Source organism: Chlorocebus sabaeus, chromosome 20, assembly GCF_047675955.1.
Source record: "Chlorocebus sabaeus isolate Y175 chromosome 20, mChlSab1.0.hap1, whole genome shotgun sequence".
NCBI classification, from domain to species: Eukaryota; Metazoa; Chordata; class Mammalia; order Primates; family Cercopithecidae; genus Chlorocebus; species Chlorocebus sabaeus.
The window spans coordinates 118,746,691-118,761,949 of record NC_132923.1 but is presented as its reverse complement, the minus strand read 5'-3'; the positions used below and the strand labels follow the sequence as shown (position 1 = coordinate 118,761,949).

Genomic DNA, 15,259 nt, shown 5'->3' with positions numbered 1-15,259 from the left:
GAGTCTCTTTCTAACCCTCATTCATCTCTTGCATTATCTAACTTAAGGCCCTTTTCCCCATACTACCATGAAAGGCAGGTATCGCCTCAGGCTGTTTACAGCCAGGGAGCACCTCTTGCCCAGGCTGGGATTGGAAGCTGTGCTGGGCTGACACAAGATCCCAGGCGCCATCCGCTCCTCTCTATCTAAACAGTTCATTAAAACCCTCCTTGCAAACACTCTCTCACGCTGCCTGGACACGGAGACCTCAGCTGCTCCATTTCCAGGAGAGCAAATTCCTTCCCGGCTGGAGAGGAGTTGGGATAATGTAGGCAGGCAATTTAAACAGCTCCAGCAAAATACACCAGCAGTTTTCACTCTCTGCCACTATTACACTTTCCAGCCATGGCGGGATTGGCCCATAAGTGGGATATCAAGTTTATTACAGCTATTTCCAACCTGTAATTGGTTTTGTGGAACACATAGAGAAGGAGGTTGGGAAGGTGGGGGGAGGCGATATTTTCCCCCTTTCTTTTTTTTTTCTTTTTTGGATGATGGCACCCAGGGACATGAGTGAGGCAGCCGAAGTTGGAGACTTATTTGTTTTTCAAATTAAAGAGCCAGGCGGGTAGGCGGACTTTCACACTGCTGGTTGGACTAAGTCCACTGGCCACGTTTTGATGACTCTACTTGTAAAGCAACCTGGCTTGGCTGCAGCCAGATTTGCTGGTTGGGGTCAGGGGGCAGCTGGGGCCCAGAGGTGGGGTCTGGCAACTCTGGAGCATAAGAAACTGTGGTCTGCAGGCTGACTCTTCTAGAATCAGAACACTGTGGGCATTCAGGGTAGCCAAGAGTCCTCAGTTTCCTCATGGAACATATAGGGAAACTGAGTCCCAGAGAGAGGAACAGTGCAGAGACAACCTTTGGGACTTAGAACCTAGCTCTCTGCCTCTCAGAAACTTCTACACAGTGTAGCTGGTCATTTGGGGAATTCCTGGCTGAGATGCTCTCAGGATGGGTGAGAAAAGAGACACCTGTTCTTAAGAACCTGTATTATGGTCTGCTGCCATCATTGCAGTCCACCTACCCTGACCAACCTCCCTACTTTGGACTTAAGAAAAAATACATAATAGCTAATATGATGGAGTACTTTTCTGTTACGATGACATGCGTTGATGTTTGCAAGCAATATCTGGCACAGGGTAGGTGCAAATGCATGCCAGCTATTATTATTTCCATCACGTTACTACTACCACATGCCAAGCAATCCCCCGGGCTCTCTGTGTGTTCACTCTTATGCACTGAAATCTCACACACATGCCTTACAGGGAGGCATCATCCTTCCCATTTTGCAGATGAGGAAACAGAGACACACAGAACCCTCCGACATCACCCAGCAATCAACTGAGTGGCATAGCTGGGATCTGAATCCAGAGCCGTGTGACCCCAAAAGCCTCTGCCCATTTTCCATATCCCCAGCCTCACAGCAGGTCTTCTGCTCTCTTCTTTTTGACTAATCCATGCTGACCGGTCAGCTCTGCTGTTTACTATTACAAGTATAACACCTGTGTGACCTTGGGCAGTTCACTTGCCTTTTTCTTGGCTGTGGTTCCTCTGTCTGCAAATGTGGATGATGACACATGTCTCGGTATAGTTCACTTATTCAGCAACCCTTCATATGCCGGGCACTGTGCTAGGCTCTGGGACACATGGCTCCTGGAGCTTACAGTCCTAAGATTCCAAGGAACAATGGAAGGGAGGGCTGAGGGACACTCAGCCTGTGTAGGCACTGATTAGGATGCAGATTCTTTTGCATAACTACATGCACAGCTTCTTCTGTCTGGTCCAGGTGTACCCTTTGCAGGGTTAGGATGCTTTCCTGCACAGAATATCATTAATGCTGGGAGCTTTAAGAAAGAGAAACCCTGCTGGTTCCTTTTGGAGCCTCACATCGGGGGTGGTCTGAGGCCACTGTCCCACCTGGGCCAGACTACTCTTACCAGGGAGTCCCAGACAGATCAGGGTCCAGGCACAGCAGGCTGTCCTGGGGCCAGTCTATCGCAGAGCAGCAAGGGCCTTTTCCCTTTTCTTCATGGTATTCCCAGTGCCTGGCACGTGGTAAGGTCTCAACTCATTCATTCACTCATTGATTCCTTCAGTAGATATTTATTGAGCAAGTGCCATTGCTAAACTCTGGAAACAAAGCAATGAACAGGACAGATAAAGACCCCATCTTCGGCCAGGCATAGTGGCTCATGCCTGTAATACTAGCACTTTGGAAGGCTGAGGGGGGCGGATCACGAGGTCAGGAGATCATGACTATCCTGGCTAACACGGTGAAACCCCGTCTCTACAAAAAATACAAAAAAATTAGCCGGGTGTGGTGGCAGGTGCCTGTAGTCCCAACTACTTGGGAGGCTGAGGCAGGAGAATGGCGTGAACCTGGGAGACGGAGCTTGCAGTGAGCCAAGATCGTGCCACTATACTCCAGCCTGGGTGACAGAGCAAGACTCCATCTCAAAAACAAAAACAAAAACAAAAAACAACAACAACAAAAAAACAACCATCCTCATAGAGCTTATGTTCTAGGAGTAGCTCATATTCAAGGACCTGTTTGTTCAACAAAAGTCTGTTGAACATCGAGTGAATGAAATGATTCATTTCAGAAGTGCCTCACACTCTGGGGCCAGGCAAACCCACACATTCTCAGGGCTTGGCCTACCTTGTCTGCCCTGTCAGCTCTGTGGTTGTTGGTCTGCCCTGGCCTGGTGGTCCCTGCCCACTGGCACCATGGGAGCCTCTCAGAGCACATGAGACCTGCCTGCCTCCAGGTACTTGCTCAGGGCATCACTGCACTCTGTTTTGAAGCTGCTATGATGACTACTAGCAAATTCTCGGTCCCTGCTCTCTGCACCCCACTCCTTATAGACACAACCCAGCCTTCTGGCACCTCCCACCTGCCTCCCTCTCTGGGTGTGGGCTCCCTTCTTTCATTTACTGAATTCCACATCCTCTGGCATTTTAGCAAGAGACAGTTTGCTCTCCAGTCCCATAGACAGAAAGAGGTCTGGAGGGTGGGGAGGGACACAGAAAAAGAGATGGTCCAGAAAAGTGTGAGTGCTCGTGAAAATACCCCATGAGTGAGCACTTCCCACCCACCAGGGACTCTACTAGGTTCACGTAATCCTCACAGGGAGGAGTGTTGCCTTATCCCCATTTCACAGATGAGGACACTGAGAGTAGGGGAGGTGAAATGACTTCTTCAAGAGCACAAAATCAGGAACCAAAATCAAACATTCAACTGGGGATGGAGGAAATCAGCCTTGCGTCATGCTCCAAAGCCTCCCATAGGCAGAAAGAGCCAGCCTAGGACCGAGCACTTCCTGAAAAGAGCCTACTTCCTCCAGGAAGCCTTCCATGATCACCCCTCCCTCCAAGGGGATCCTTGGCTCCTTCAGAAGCATCAGAACATCATTGGATAACACTTGGTAATTACCTGTTGCTGCTGCAGCCATTATCTTACTGACTCTGGAACCTCAGCTAATTGTGGACTGTGTACCTCTTGTGAATAAGGTCATAATGGACTGCGACCGTGTCTGAAATGTATTTCCTTCTCTGCCGTGAGGCTGCAACTGCCCTTGTATGTCTCAGGTGTGGAGAAATGTTTCTAGAATTAAAGGCGAGGTATCTTCCAGCACACCCACCACACCTTTTGTCCACAGCATGTACTAATCCCCCACTCCCACTGGCCTCTTTCTTGGGCCCTCTAACCACCAAGAACCACAGAATGACATCCTTGCAAATAGCTGCTCGCCCGCTGGCCCGGGGACCTGAGCGTGTCTGAGTCTCCCATTTCCTTTACCTTCCAGGACGCTGAGGGAGGAGGGAGTGTGTACCACAGAGAGCTGGGACAGTGGGACCTGCCCTCCAGATCCCTCATGCTGCAGCGGAGATAAGCACTTGTCTCCAGCTGCCTGAAGCAGGTTTCACAGAAGCGGTTATTTACTCCTCCGGCTGACAGTGAGGCCCCAGACACAGACCCAGAGAAACAGATGTAAATAAAACCAAAGGAAAACTAGGCTCGTCCTTGAAACTCCCCTGTCCCTCGGCCTGAAACAGCGATTTATGACTCGGATAATTCTTCAGCGCTTTATCTGGGGTGTGTGGGTGTGTGTGTGGACGTGTGGGGTGCGGGTGTATTTTCCTAGTAATAAAACCCTCAGTCTTGGCGAATAAATTTGAGGAGACAGTTTTACTGACAGATTTTTTTCTCTTTTGTGTAATAAAAAAAATGGAGTGAAATTTGAGATTGGGACAATAAGGGCTGCCGCATTTTAGGAGGAGATAAAAAAGCAGTACCTGAAGAGAGGCGAGGCCAGAAGACGGGCTGCCAGTTAAACGGGCAGGATGCCTTTCGCTTTATGACTTTGGGAGAAAAATCCTCACACCTCCACTGAGATTCTGACATCCTTTCTCCTAATGAGCCCGGCCACCAGGGGTAGAAAGGAACATTGAGAGGCGTTCAGTTCACTCTCAGCCTCTTCCAGCCTGGTGGGATGGGATGTGAACTCTGGTCTGGAAGCCAGACACTTGTCAGGAACCTAGTGTGGGGCCTCACCTGACTCATTTTGCCTCTCCAAGCCTCAGTTTCTTTACCTGCAACATGGGAACATTCTTGTCTATTCAGCTCTGTTCCCAGGGACCTGGTACGGCCACACAATGCGATGGCTTAAAGCTGGGTTTCTCCACCTGGGCACTGTTGACATTTGGGGGCCAGATAATTCTTGGGAGGTGGGCAGGGGGCGGTCCTGGATCTTGTGAGATCATCAGCAGCTTCCCAGCCTCTACCGGCTACACAAGAGTACCGAACCGCACCTCTCCTCCCCAGTCGTGACAACCAAAAAATGTCTCCTGAGCTTGCCGTATGTCCCCTGGTGAGCAAAATCATCCCCCAAGTGAAAAGGCCCTGCTTTAAAGGTACTTTGGTGGCTCTATAGAAGTCAAACGGGAGAGGCGGGGATGGGAAGGGGGTGCATGGAGAACAAGGAGCCCCTGGAGGGTCTTGGCCCACACCCCAGGCTGGGACATTGGGAGGTGGAGAGATGGAAGCTCTAATCCCAAGTGCAGCCAATTCTCTTCACCCCATGCCAAGCTGGACACAGTCAGCTCAGGGACATTTTTCTGGGTGATGACAGTGGACACAGAGTCAAGCTGTGGTTGGTTAGGGGTGGGCATCTTTCTTGGGGTGAGTGCAAACATGGATCCCAAGAGGAGAGGAGAATCCTCCTGTCCCCTTCCTCCTCAGCTTCCTCCACTCTCATGGTTCCATTTCAGAAGCTGGGCCTGTGGTGCAGAAGCGGCCAGGTGAGAGGAAGTGGTCCTCTGTCTCCCCTCTGCACATGCTCAGAAAGCGCCATGCCCTCAGAAGGGAAGAAAGTGACACTTGTGCATGTCGCTAAGTCCCAACAGAGACAGGAGGGGTGTGGGATTATGGAGGGGTAAGGAGAAGCCATGGCCCTGGGAAGTCTCACTGCCGCTTCCTCTCAGGGTTCCAGAGCCTGCGAAGGCCTTCTCATGATTCTAACCATCCCCGGTCCTCACAGAGGCCACCTTACTCTTTACGAAGCTTGCAGTCTACGGAAAGTGACTAGTACAGATGTAGCCTGTGTCTGCACACAGTTGGTGCTCAACCAATGCTGGCCAGATGCATGGAGTCTCTCCTAAACCAGTAGCAACACCACCTAGGCCAGAGAGATGTGGTCCAAGTCAGCTTGGGTACATATGTGCTGAGAGGAGCCCAGCTGTGTCCAGGGCCAGTACTCCCAGGCAGGGGACAGGGGGGCAGATTCACACTCCAATCCTCATCTTTTTGCCTGGGGAAGCTGCTTTCAGCATCCCCCCAGCCCAGCCCCTTGGAGACACCCGTCCCTAGCCACCCCTCTCCCAGCGCCCCTCCCCACTGCCTCCACCACGCAGAGCCGCAGGGAGCTAATTCCACTTCTCGAGGCCCAGGCATGAGGCCTCCCCATTGCAGGCTGTTAGCGTGGAGCCCAGCTGAGCTGCGAGAGGCTGCAAGCTCCCAGTCTATAATAGAGTTGCTGAGACAAGCGGAAAACTGCAGCCGAGTAAACAGATAAATAATTGAAACAGTGACAACACATACCTTGCTGCTTTGTGGAGTAACACTTTCATTAGCTGGAGGCAGCGCAGATGTGGGGAGGCGGGCGGGTGGCAGCTGAGGGCACAGGGACGCTTGGGTTCGCTTTCCATCAGCCGTGAACAGCAGGAGAGCCCGGCAGCCTTGGGCTTCCAGAGCTGGCTTCATCACCACCTTCCTGCCTTCTCCCACTTCCGCATTCCTAGGTGAAATGGGGACTTCATGTCCTCCCTCCTGGCCCAGCCCAAGAGGAGGGCAAGTACCCCACGCTGTCCCCTTCTGCATCACCCATGCCAAGATGTTGGATTCCTGGCCTCCTCCCGGGCTCCCTGCCTCTAGTCTTGCCCCTTTCGATTCGTCCTCAATCTGTAGCCAGAGGAGCTTGTAAATCAAATCTAAGCCTGGCCCCGGGGGCCACTGCCTTCAGGAGAAGCTGAGCTCCTTTGCTGTGGAGACTCTTCATGATCTGGCCCACATTTTTCTTCACAGCCTCTTCTCATCCCACTTCCTTCCGGCTCCAGGTGCTGTGAAGGCAGCAAGCTTCCCCTGAGCACACACTGCTCTTTTCTGCCGCAGGGCCTTTGCTGTTTCCTCTGCATGGAAAACTCCCACCTGTTGCCAGGCTGGCTCCTACTCTTCCTTCAGGAGGCAACTTAAACATCAATGCTTCCAGGAAGCCCTCGGTGATTACCTTATTCTCAGGATGGAGGCCTTCCTTCTTCTGGGCTTCCTGCCTGCATCTTCTCAGTGTCCTGGGGAAAGGGGTGACCAGGGCTGGCTGAGCACTCACAGGTGGCTATCTCTGTGCTCTGTGGCAGGTGACGGATGGCGGCACCATCAAGCAGAAGATCTTTACCTTTGACGCCATGTTCTCCACCAACTACTCACACATGGAGAACTACCGCAAGCGAGAGGACCTGGTGTACCAGTCCACTGTGAGGTGAGGGCCTGTGGTGGTGGGGGGACAGCGGGGGAAGGGAGGAGGGATACGGAGTGGAGCAGAGGGCAGTTCTCCAGCCCTTTCACATCAATCCCTTGGTGCTCTTGGGCTTGGAAGGCAGAACCGGGGCTCCCCTTGTGGAAGTGGGACTCATTCCCTGGAGGGACATCCCCTGGAGGGAAGAGGCAGGAGAGGGCCAGGCCAGCTCTTCTGACTGACCTCCTCTGCCAGCTCCTCCAACAGTCCTGGAAGGTGAGTTTTCCAAACTCCATTTATTTCCAGTTGAGATACTGAGGCCCAAAGAGGGTGAGCAATGGGCCTAAAGTCACACAGGCAGCAATGAGACCATTGGGCGGTGAAGCAGTTCTGCCTGGCTTGGAAGCTCATACAACGTGTTCTACTGTGGGTTCCAAGGCCATAAGGGCCCGAGCTTAAGAGAGCTTGACCCCAAGCAACTGGACTCCCAGGTCAAAAGCAGCAGAGTAGGGGGAAGCAGTGCTCAAGTCAGAGATACTTGATTTTCCTACTCCATCCCTCTTTTCCAGAAGGCGGGGCGGCAGAATCAAGCCGACTCCATCTCCTACAGCCTGCTATTTTCTATGTGTGTGGCTCCACCTCCTTCCCACAAACTCCCCACAAGATCCTAGTCCTATTTTATTCCTTTGACACTTAACACACTCTGGTCCCTCTTCTCAAAGGGCCTTTCTCCCTTTGGTCATTTGGTAAACTCATCAGCCTTCAGAACCCCACTCAAGCAATTCCACCCATGGGACCCCTCACCTCAGCTGAACCGATCCCCCAAAGCTGGTTGGCTGCAATTGCCCCAGTCCCCACCCCTCCTCAGAGGGAATCTCACTGCACTGCATTCAGGAAGAGTGCACAGCTTTGCACATACACAGTCTTCCACGCCGCACCGCCAAATGCTTTGCCAGGTGCCCAGCCTGAAAGTAGTGGTCTGCTCCAAAGCTGGAGGGGGACAGTGCTGCATTGGGTACCCTGAGGGGGACTGCAGCCAGCAAGCCCACATGACGTGCACTGTGGCACCATGCTATGTGGATGTCCCAGTTAGTGTCTGGTACTGTGCTGTCTTTAGACTCTGAGCCTGGAGGAAGGGGAGGCCCTACTCTCCAGCATGGGCTGTGGGTCTCTCTGTGACCGTGAGCTCCAGGAGGACAAGGGACATGCTCCTCCTTCACTTTGCATCCCCAGCTCTCAGCCCAGGGCCTGGCACACAGTGGGTGCATAATGAAATTTGCAAAATGAGCGGACAGCTCAGGCTATGCTCCTCGGCCCTTCAGGCTTATTTTCTACTGGGTAAAATTAGAAAATGGGACAAGAAGTTTGTAAAGGGTGAGCCCAGCCCTGCACTGAGAACCTGGCCCAGGCATCCTCCTCTGCCTGCTTTTGTGAAAATGGGAAGGTGAGTGTGCTCCCCAGGCAGCCTGGCTGGTCCTCCTCCTCTCCGAGCTCTGTGCCAGGACCATGCTGACAATGTGGACGTGAAGGTGTGTGAAGAGGTGTGTGAACAGTCACACAAACTCCTTCATCCATTTAGTTGTGATTTCTCCTGAACCTGCTTCCAAAAAGAAATTATGGTTCCTTAAAATATTAAAGCACACCTAAAACAAGCCAGTTACGATCAAGATGAAAAAGGAGATAAAAAGTCATTTTGGAGAAAATAGCTCTTCTGGAAACCACAGATGGTTTTGTAGTAAGTGAACTCCCAAATAATCTCCACGATTCCCAGAAACCTAATGCCACCTAGCCCACCCCTGCCGGTCACCGTGTCTCTGAGAATTCCTTCCTCACCAAGCCACCTACTCCCACCAGCATGGCCTCTAGGACTCCTTGGTTCTGATTTCTAGCTAAGAAAGAAATCCAGGGACCATCTAGAACATTCTTGAGCCCCACGCTCTCCTGCTCCCTGGAGCCTCAAGGGCAAGCCCTGCTACCAGAAGACCCAGATGCAAATCTCAGCTCAGTCTCTGCCTACTGAATGACCAGGGACGAGAGCCTTAACCTCTCTCTCTCTGCTTCCGGTTCTTTGCCTGTGAAGCAGGCTTAACATGACTGGCTTTGTACAATTACTGTGGAATTTCAGTGAAATTTACGTCCAACAGCCTGAGTTCAAATCCTGCCTCTTCCACCTCCTGGCATTAGTAAATCTGGGGCTGGTAACCCCACAATTGAGTTTCCTGACCTCCAAAGGAACATGAGAGCACTAAGAGGCTAGCTGCAGCTTATGAGGAGCTAACGGGTGCATTCAGGTGAAGTGCTGGTGTCCTGTCTCTAAGTGGTACATGTTTGCTGCCATTGCCTAGAACAATCTCTCCTTCTCCCATCATAAAACAAACAAACAAACAAAAAAACTCACCTTTTTACAAATCTCATAAAGCCTCCTTTTATGCACCCTTTCTGTTTTGATCTGCACAAACAACCCCATGAATGCAGACAGGTGTTACTATCATTACTCATTTTCTCTAGCCCTGTTCTTACTATAGAAGAGGTCAAAGTTCAGCAAGGCCCAACAGTCTCCCTCTGGAATGACATGAACTTGACCAGATCCCTTGTTTTTCAGTTGTGGAAGCCGAGGCCCAGAGAGGGCATGAGACTTGCCTGAGGTCACACAGTGGCACTGACTTAAGCCTGATCTTAGGAGCCAGTGCTCTTTCCTTTCCTACATGGGAACCAGTCTCCCCCACCTTCTCCCTGAACCTTGGTGACAGGGGTGGTCTCCCAAGCAGAGAGCAACCCAGGGAGCTGAGCCGTCCTGTTTGTTGATTACCAAGGGCGAGGGAAGGAAGGAGCAGACCCTCTGGAGCCTAAGAGGATCATGGAGGATTGTCGGGCCCTCCCAGCCAGCCATGCTGGGGGCCACTGCCTCTCCAGGCTGCAGAGCCCTGTCAGGGCTGGGGGCGGGCGCGGGACTCCGCATTTACATATATATGAAGATATTTACAAATTAATGCATCTCAACAAGAGAGAGTCCCAGCTCCGCAGCTGTCTGAGCCGGTTCCTCTTCTGCTGGGGAAAGTCGGGAGAGAATGAGGCTGAGAAGATTACCAAGAATTGGCTGAGAGCAATTTCCCGGGTAGCCTAGAGGAGCCCCAGGGGCTCCTGGTGCTTTTTGTCCCACTGAGGGGGCCCTGGAGGGATAGAAGTCGGGTAGATCATCAGGACTTCTGCCCCCAGGGGTGCAGGTGTGTATCCCCAGTTGTATGACCTTGGACAGATCATTGCCTCTCTGAGCATCCCAGGGGCCCATCTATCAAATGCCTTTCTAGGTCTTAGCCCCAGAGCCCAGAACTCCCAGGTTGGAATTGACAAGAATGTATTCCCTCCAAGGCTATTTAGTTGAGCACCTACTAGGACCCTGGCTTGGTGGAAGGTGCCCAGGGATACAGGGGGGAATGAGAAAAGCACGGCTTTGCAATCTAGTGGAGGAGACACAGCAAAATGTAGATGAATACATCATTCCATATTCTGCAAAGAAGTGATTCTAAACCGTGGGCATGTAATGAAGGGGCAGGTGGGGTGCAGTGCTGAGAAGGAATGAGATGCTGGGTGCCATTTAGATGGGTGGTCAGGCAGGGCCTCCGAGGAAGGTGGCACTTGGGTGGAGACCTGAGGGCAGGAAGGAGTCCTCTGTGAAAGGGAGGAGGCAGATGCGGCCAACGGTTATTCCGCCATGCCTACATCCTCTTACCCCTCGCTCTTCCTGGCAGTGCCAGCATCCTTGACGCTTCCCCAGGGCTTTCTCAGGTCACTGGAGCCCACTCAGCCTGCATATGAGGCAGGTGACAAGTGCTGGGGAGTTGACACCACCCAGGAGCAGCCTTGACAAATGACTGTTTATTGGGTGCATACCCGACCTCCTGGTCCCTCCAGGGGGACAGTTCAGATGCATGCTCAGGAGGACAAAGTACCTGCTCCTCCTTCACCTCGCATGCCCAGCTCTCAGCCCAGGGCCTGGCACACAGCGGGTGCATAATGAAATGTGCAAAATGAGTGGGCAGTCCTGGGTATGCTCCTTGGCCCCTTGGGGGTGTTTCCTAATGGGTAAAATCAGAAAATGGGATAAGAAGGAGGGACATTGAGACACTCTGAGAAGAATGCTGTCTAATCTCTCCCGGAGTTTCTCAGTGCCCCTAGAATAACCTTGAGAATGCACCCGTGTTAGCTTCCTTCCCTTCTAGCTCATTCTGCCAGCTTCCTGGGACCCCTTCTCACATAAACCCCTTGCTCCCAAATCCTTGTTTCAAGGTCTACTCTTCATTCCACCCTTCCAGGTTCTTGGCTGGGGCCCCTGTAGCAAAAGACGAATTCACAAGACAAAAGGATACAGGTCTAGTTCGTATACATTTTAGGTGACACGGGAGATTTTATAAGGAAATGAAGACCCACAGAAGTGGCTTGAGCTGAGTGTTTTTTGCTGCGTTGGATGAAGGATGGGGAGTCCTACCTCAGATAGAAGGGTCTGAGCTAAGGGCAGTAAGCTGGGGACACTCAGCAGGGTGGTTTGTTCAGATCCCTCGGAAGTGAAGATGCTTCCTTCCTTCAGGTACAGAGAGGGAACCTCTCACGTGAAGGTCTTGTGACCTGCTTCAGGGAAAGGTCAGAGTCCTTCCTGCGCCTGCCATTTCTCAAATTCCATCTGCTTAAAATATTCAATATACCAAGGTGCCATATTTGAGGTGGCGTGTCCTGAACCCCCTCCCCATGGAATGCAGCCATCAAAGAGGGCAGCTGTGACCTCCTTGGAGGTCCGGGTGAATCATAGCGAGGCTTCAACCACTCTGTCCACACACATACTGTGTCTTCCATTTCCGAAAGCACCCTGAGGCCCTTGTCCCACTCCATCTGCTCAGGAAGCGATGAGGAGCACCGGACAGATTTCACTGGCCTTAATTCACTGGTGCAGGAAATCTAGACTCGAGGGGCTCAGTGTACTCCTGCCCCTGATCTGCCATTGCAGGTCCCTCCAACACCTTGGCCAACTCCCTTTGCCAACAAGGTCCTACTTGTCCTTTCAAGTTCAGCTTAAATGTTGCTTCCTCTAGGAAGTCAACCCTGACTGCTCAAGCTCATAGCCTGGTGCTGTGTCTTCAGAGTCTGCACCACCCCCACCCCCCACTAGACTGGAAGCCCCATGAGGACAGGGACTAGGTCTGATGTTTTCACCACCATCCTCTCCCCAACCCCCAGTACAGCACCCCAACCTTGGGCACGTGGTAGACGATTTATAAATATCTACCACGGGGTAGTGAATGAGTTCGTGGTGAACATGGTGGTGGAGTGCTTTCATTGCAACACTTGCTGCTGCTGGCAGATGAACGAGCCACCTTAGGAAAGGAGCATCCAGTCCCCCATTCCTTCCCCTAACACTCACATCATTCATTCATCACAAAGGAATTGAGTAGTTGCCGTATATTAGGGACAATGATGGAGATAGAGTGGTGAACAAGACATAATCAGACCTACTCTCGGAAGGTTTCTGATCTAGTGGGTGAGGAGAGACACACTACAAAAATGCCTTTAAAATAACAAGGAAAAATAGTTACAATGTGTGATGAGTGTGGTGAAGGGAATAAAGTACAACTGTCCCCTGGGATCCATGGGGGGATTGGTTCCAGGACATGCCCAAGCAGATAGCACAATCCTAGGATTCTCAAGTCCCACATATAAAATGGCACAGTATTTGCACATCACCTACGCACATCTGCCTGGATCCTTTAAAGCATCTCTAGATTACTTATAATACTTACTATCATGTAAATGCTAGGTAAATCATTGTTATACTATATTTTTATTTGTATTATTTATATTGTTGCATTATTATTTTTTTCTCTGAATATTTTTGGTCCACGGTTGGTTGGATCCACAGATTCTGAACCCATGGATATGGAAGGCCGACTGCAATGTGATAGAGAGCAGTGACAATAATGGGGTGAGGGCATTGCACAGCTTCTCATAGGAGATACCTGGAATGTGTCTCCAGGAATCTAGAGACATCTGAGCAGAGATATGTAGTATAAGAAGACAGCCAGGCAAGGTTGGGGCTTGGGAAGGTACTCCAGGTAGACGACATGGCAAGTGCAAAGGTCCTGGGGTGAGAAAGAGCTTGGTGTGATCTGGAAGCTGCCAGAGGGCCATTGCTGCCAGAGCACAGGGAACGGGGAGGTCAGCTCACGTTCATTCTCCATGCCCTGGAAGCCACTGAAGGTTGTGGCATGCTGTGATATGTGGTTTGTCAAGCTCACCTTAGTTCCTGGGTAGAAAGGGTTGGTTGGAGGTGCCAGGGAAGGAAGACAAAGCTGTCCACAGAGGAGCCTGGAATCTGACCTCCAGGTATAAAATATTCAATATACCAAGGTGCCATATTTGAGGTGGCGTATCCTGAACCCCCTCCCCATGGAATATGGCCATCCCAGAGGGCAGCTGTGACCTCCTTGGAGGTCCGGGTGAATCACAACGAGGCTTCAACCACTCCGCCCACACACATGCCGTGTCTTCCATTTCCTGAAGCATCCTGAGGCTTCAGGAACAAGCGTCATCCCCCAAAGTCACAGGTGGTGGGGAATAGCCGGGCGGGGTGGGGCGGGGCTGGAGGCCATGTAGAGAAAGCCAGTGCTGGGCTGCACCTTTTGATGCATGTTTATCAGGAGGGAGACGCGGGAGAGCTGGAGTAAATGGAACAAAGAGGCTGAGAATGCAGGGCGCTGGAAGAAATGCCACTTGCTTTATTACTCTGAGGTGCATTGGTTCACATACACACTCAACAGTGCACAGTGAGCGTTCGCTGGTTTGAGGCACAGAGCTACAGTGCACAAAGGTGGCTAAAATCAGCCCCTGCCTCTTTGGAACTTAAAGCCTGTTCCCCTCCGTTCATGCCTGTTGGCCTATAAGCTCCTCCAAGGCTCGGCTACATCTTCTTCATCTCAGTAACCCCAGGACCTACTTGGCATTTAGAAAGGAACAATAAATATTTGTGGAATGAAAAGAGAGAAAGGGGAGATAAAACACAGAGATAAATAGCGAACAATTTGAGTAATAAAGTGATAGCTGTCATAGAGAAGATTCAGATATAACCCAATGATGAAGCAGAGATGCAGAGACTGGGGAAATCAGGGTGATGCTGACATTTGAAGTGGTTCTAGAGGCGTCAGTGGGTTTTAGACAAAGAGGAGCTGGGAGCTGATTATCTGATTGGAGGGTCCCGTGTGTGCAAAGATACGGCAAGAGGAAACGGCCCAAGTAGTGGCAAGACCACTCCATGGGCAGACAACAGTTTCTAAGCAGAAACCCTCTGGAATCCGTTCAAACGAAAAAAAATAAGGGATTGATTTTTAAATAGGCACATTAACTGTCTGGTTCAAAGAGCAGAGGGGTTTGTTTCCCTTTGAAAAGTTAAATGATCCATCTACAATCTCTTCCTGTGGAGACCAAACTCTTTTTTTACAGTTGATACAAAGAAAAGTGCCATCCGACCGTCGTTGGTTTCAAAGTCTGAATTCTCCAGCTCCCTTCTCCCTCTGTATATTTTCACGAACCAAACGTCTTTTTTCTCTGAAATATACCTAACAGGTGCTGCTTGCCACATGAAGTGGTCATTCATTTATTGATTCATTTGACCACTCAGCAAACACATGTTGCCTACGTACTGCATGCTGGGCTTGTGCCAGGCACTGAGCAACAACAAACACAGGCCCTGCCCTTATGAAACTAACTCTCCAAGAATATCCTCAATTCCTGACCTGCTGGAAGCCCATTCCTCTCACTCCCACCCAGAATTCATCCAGGAGTGTGAATGAGAGAGAGTGGCATTGTTTATTTTATTGTTTTTTTTTTTTTTAACAGATTATGCCTCTTAGTATTAGAATTGAAAGCCCCTGGCTTTCAACCCCAAGTGGGAACCTGGTCCCCATCTCCAAACCAGGGATGATTTTAGAAGACAGGGTCGCGCGTCTCCTCCCAGCCACTAGGGGCGTGCTCAGCAGCCTTCAGCAGCCTGAAATTACACATCAGCTGGCCAGTGGCTCATGCCTGTAATCTCAGCACTTTGGGAGGCTGAGATGGGAGGATCACTTGAGCTCAGGAGTTCAAAACCAGACTGGGCAACATAGTGAGACTTCTTCTCTAAAATAATAAATAAATATAAAATTACATGTCAACCAAGCAACAAG

At 51.0% G+C, this 15,259-nt stretch overlaps 1 protein-coding gene across 2 annotated transcripts in view; it reads left to right on the top strand.

Annotated features, from left to right (window-relative positions):
- The window catches only part of IGSF21 (immunoglobin superfamily member 21), a 272,410-nt gene that overhangs the window by 175,467 nt on the left and 81,684 nt on the right, over positions 1 to 15,259 (top strand). For both annotated transcript variants that reach the window (XM_007980295.3, XM_073007775.1), the window contains exon 3: positions 6,955 to 7,076. In XM_007980295.3, coding sequence (XP_007978486.2) covers positions 6,955 to 7,076 — 122 coding nt within the window. The remainder of the gene's footprint in view (positions 1 to 6,954; positions 7,077 to 15,259) is intronic.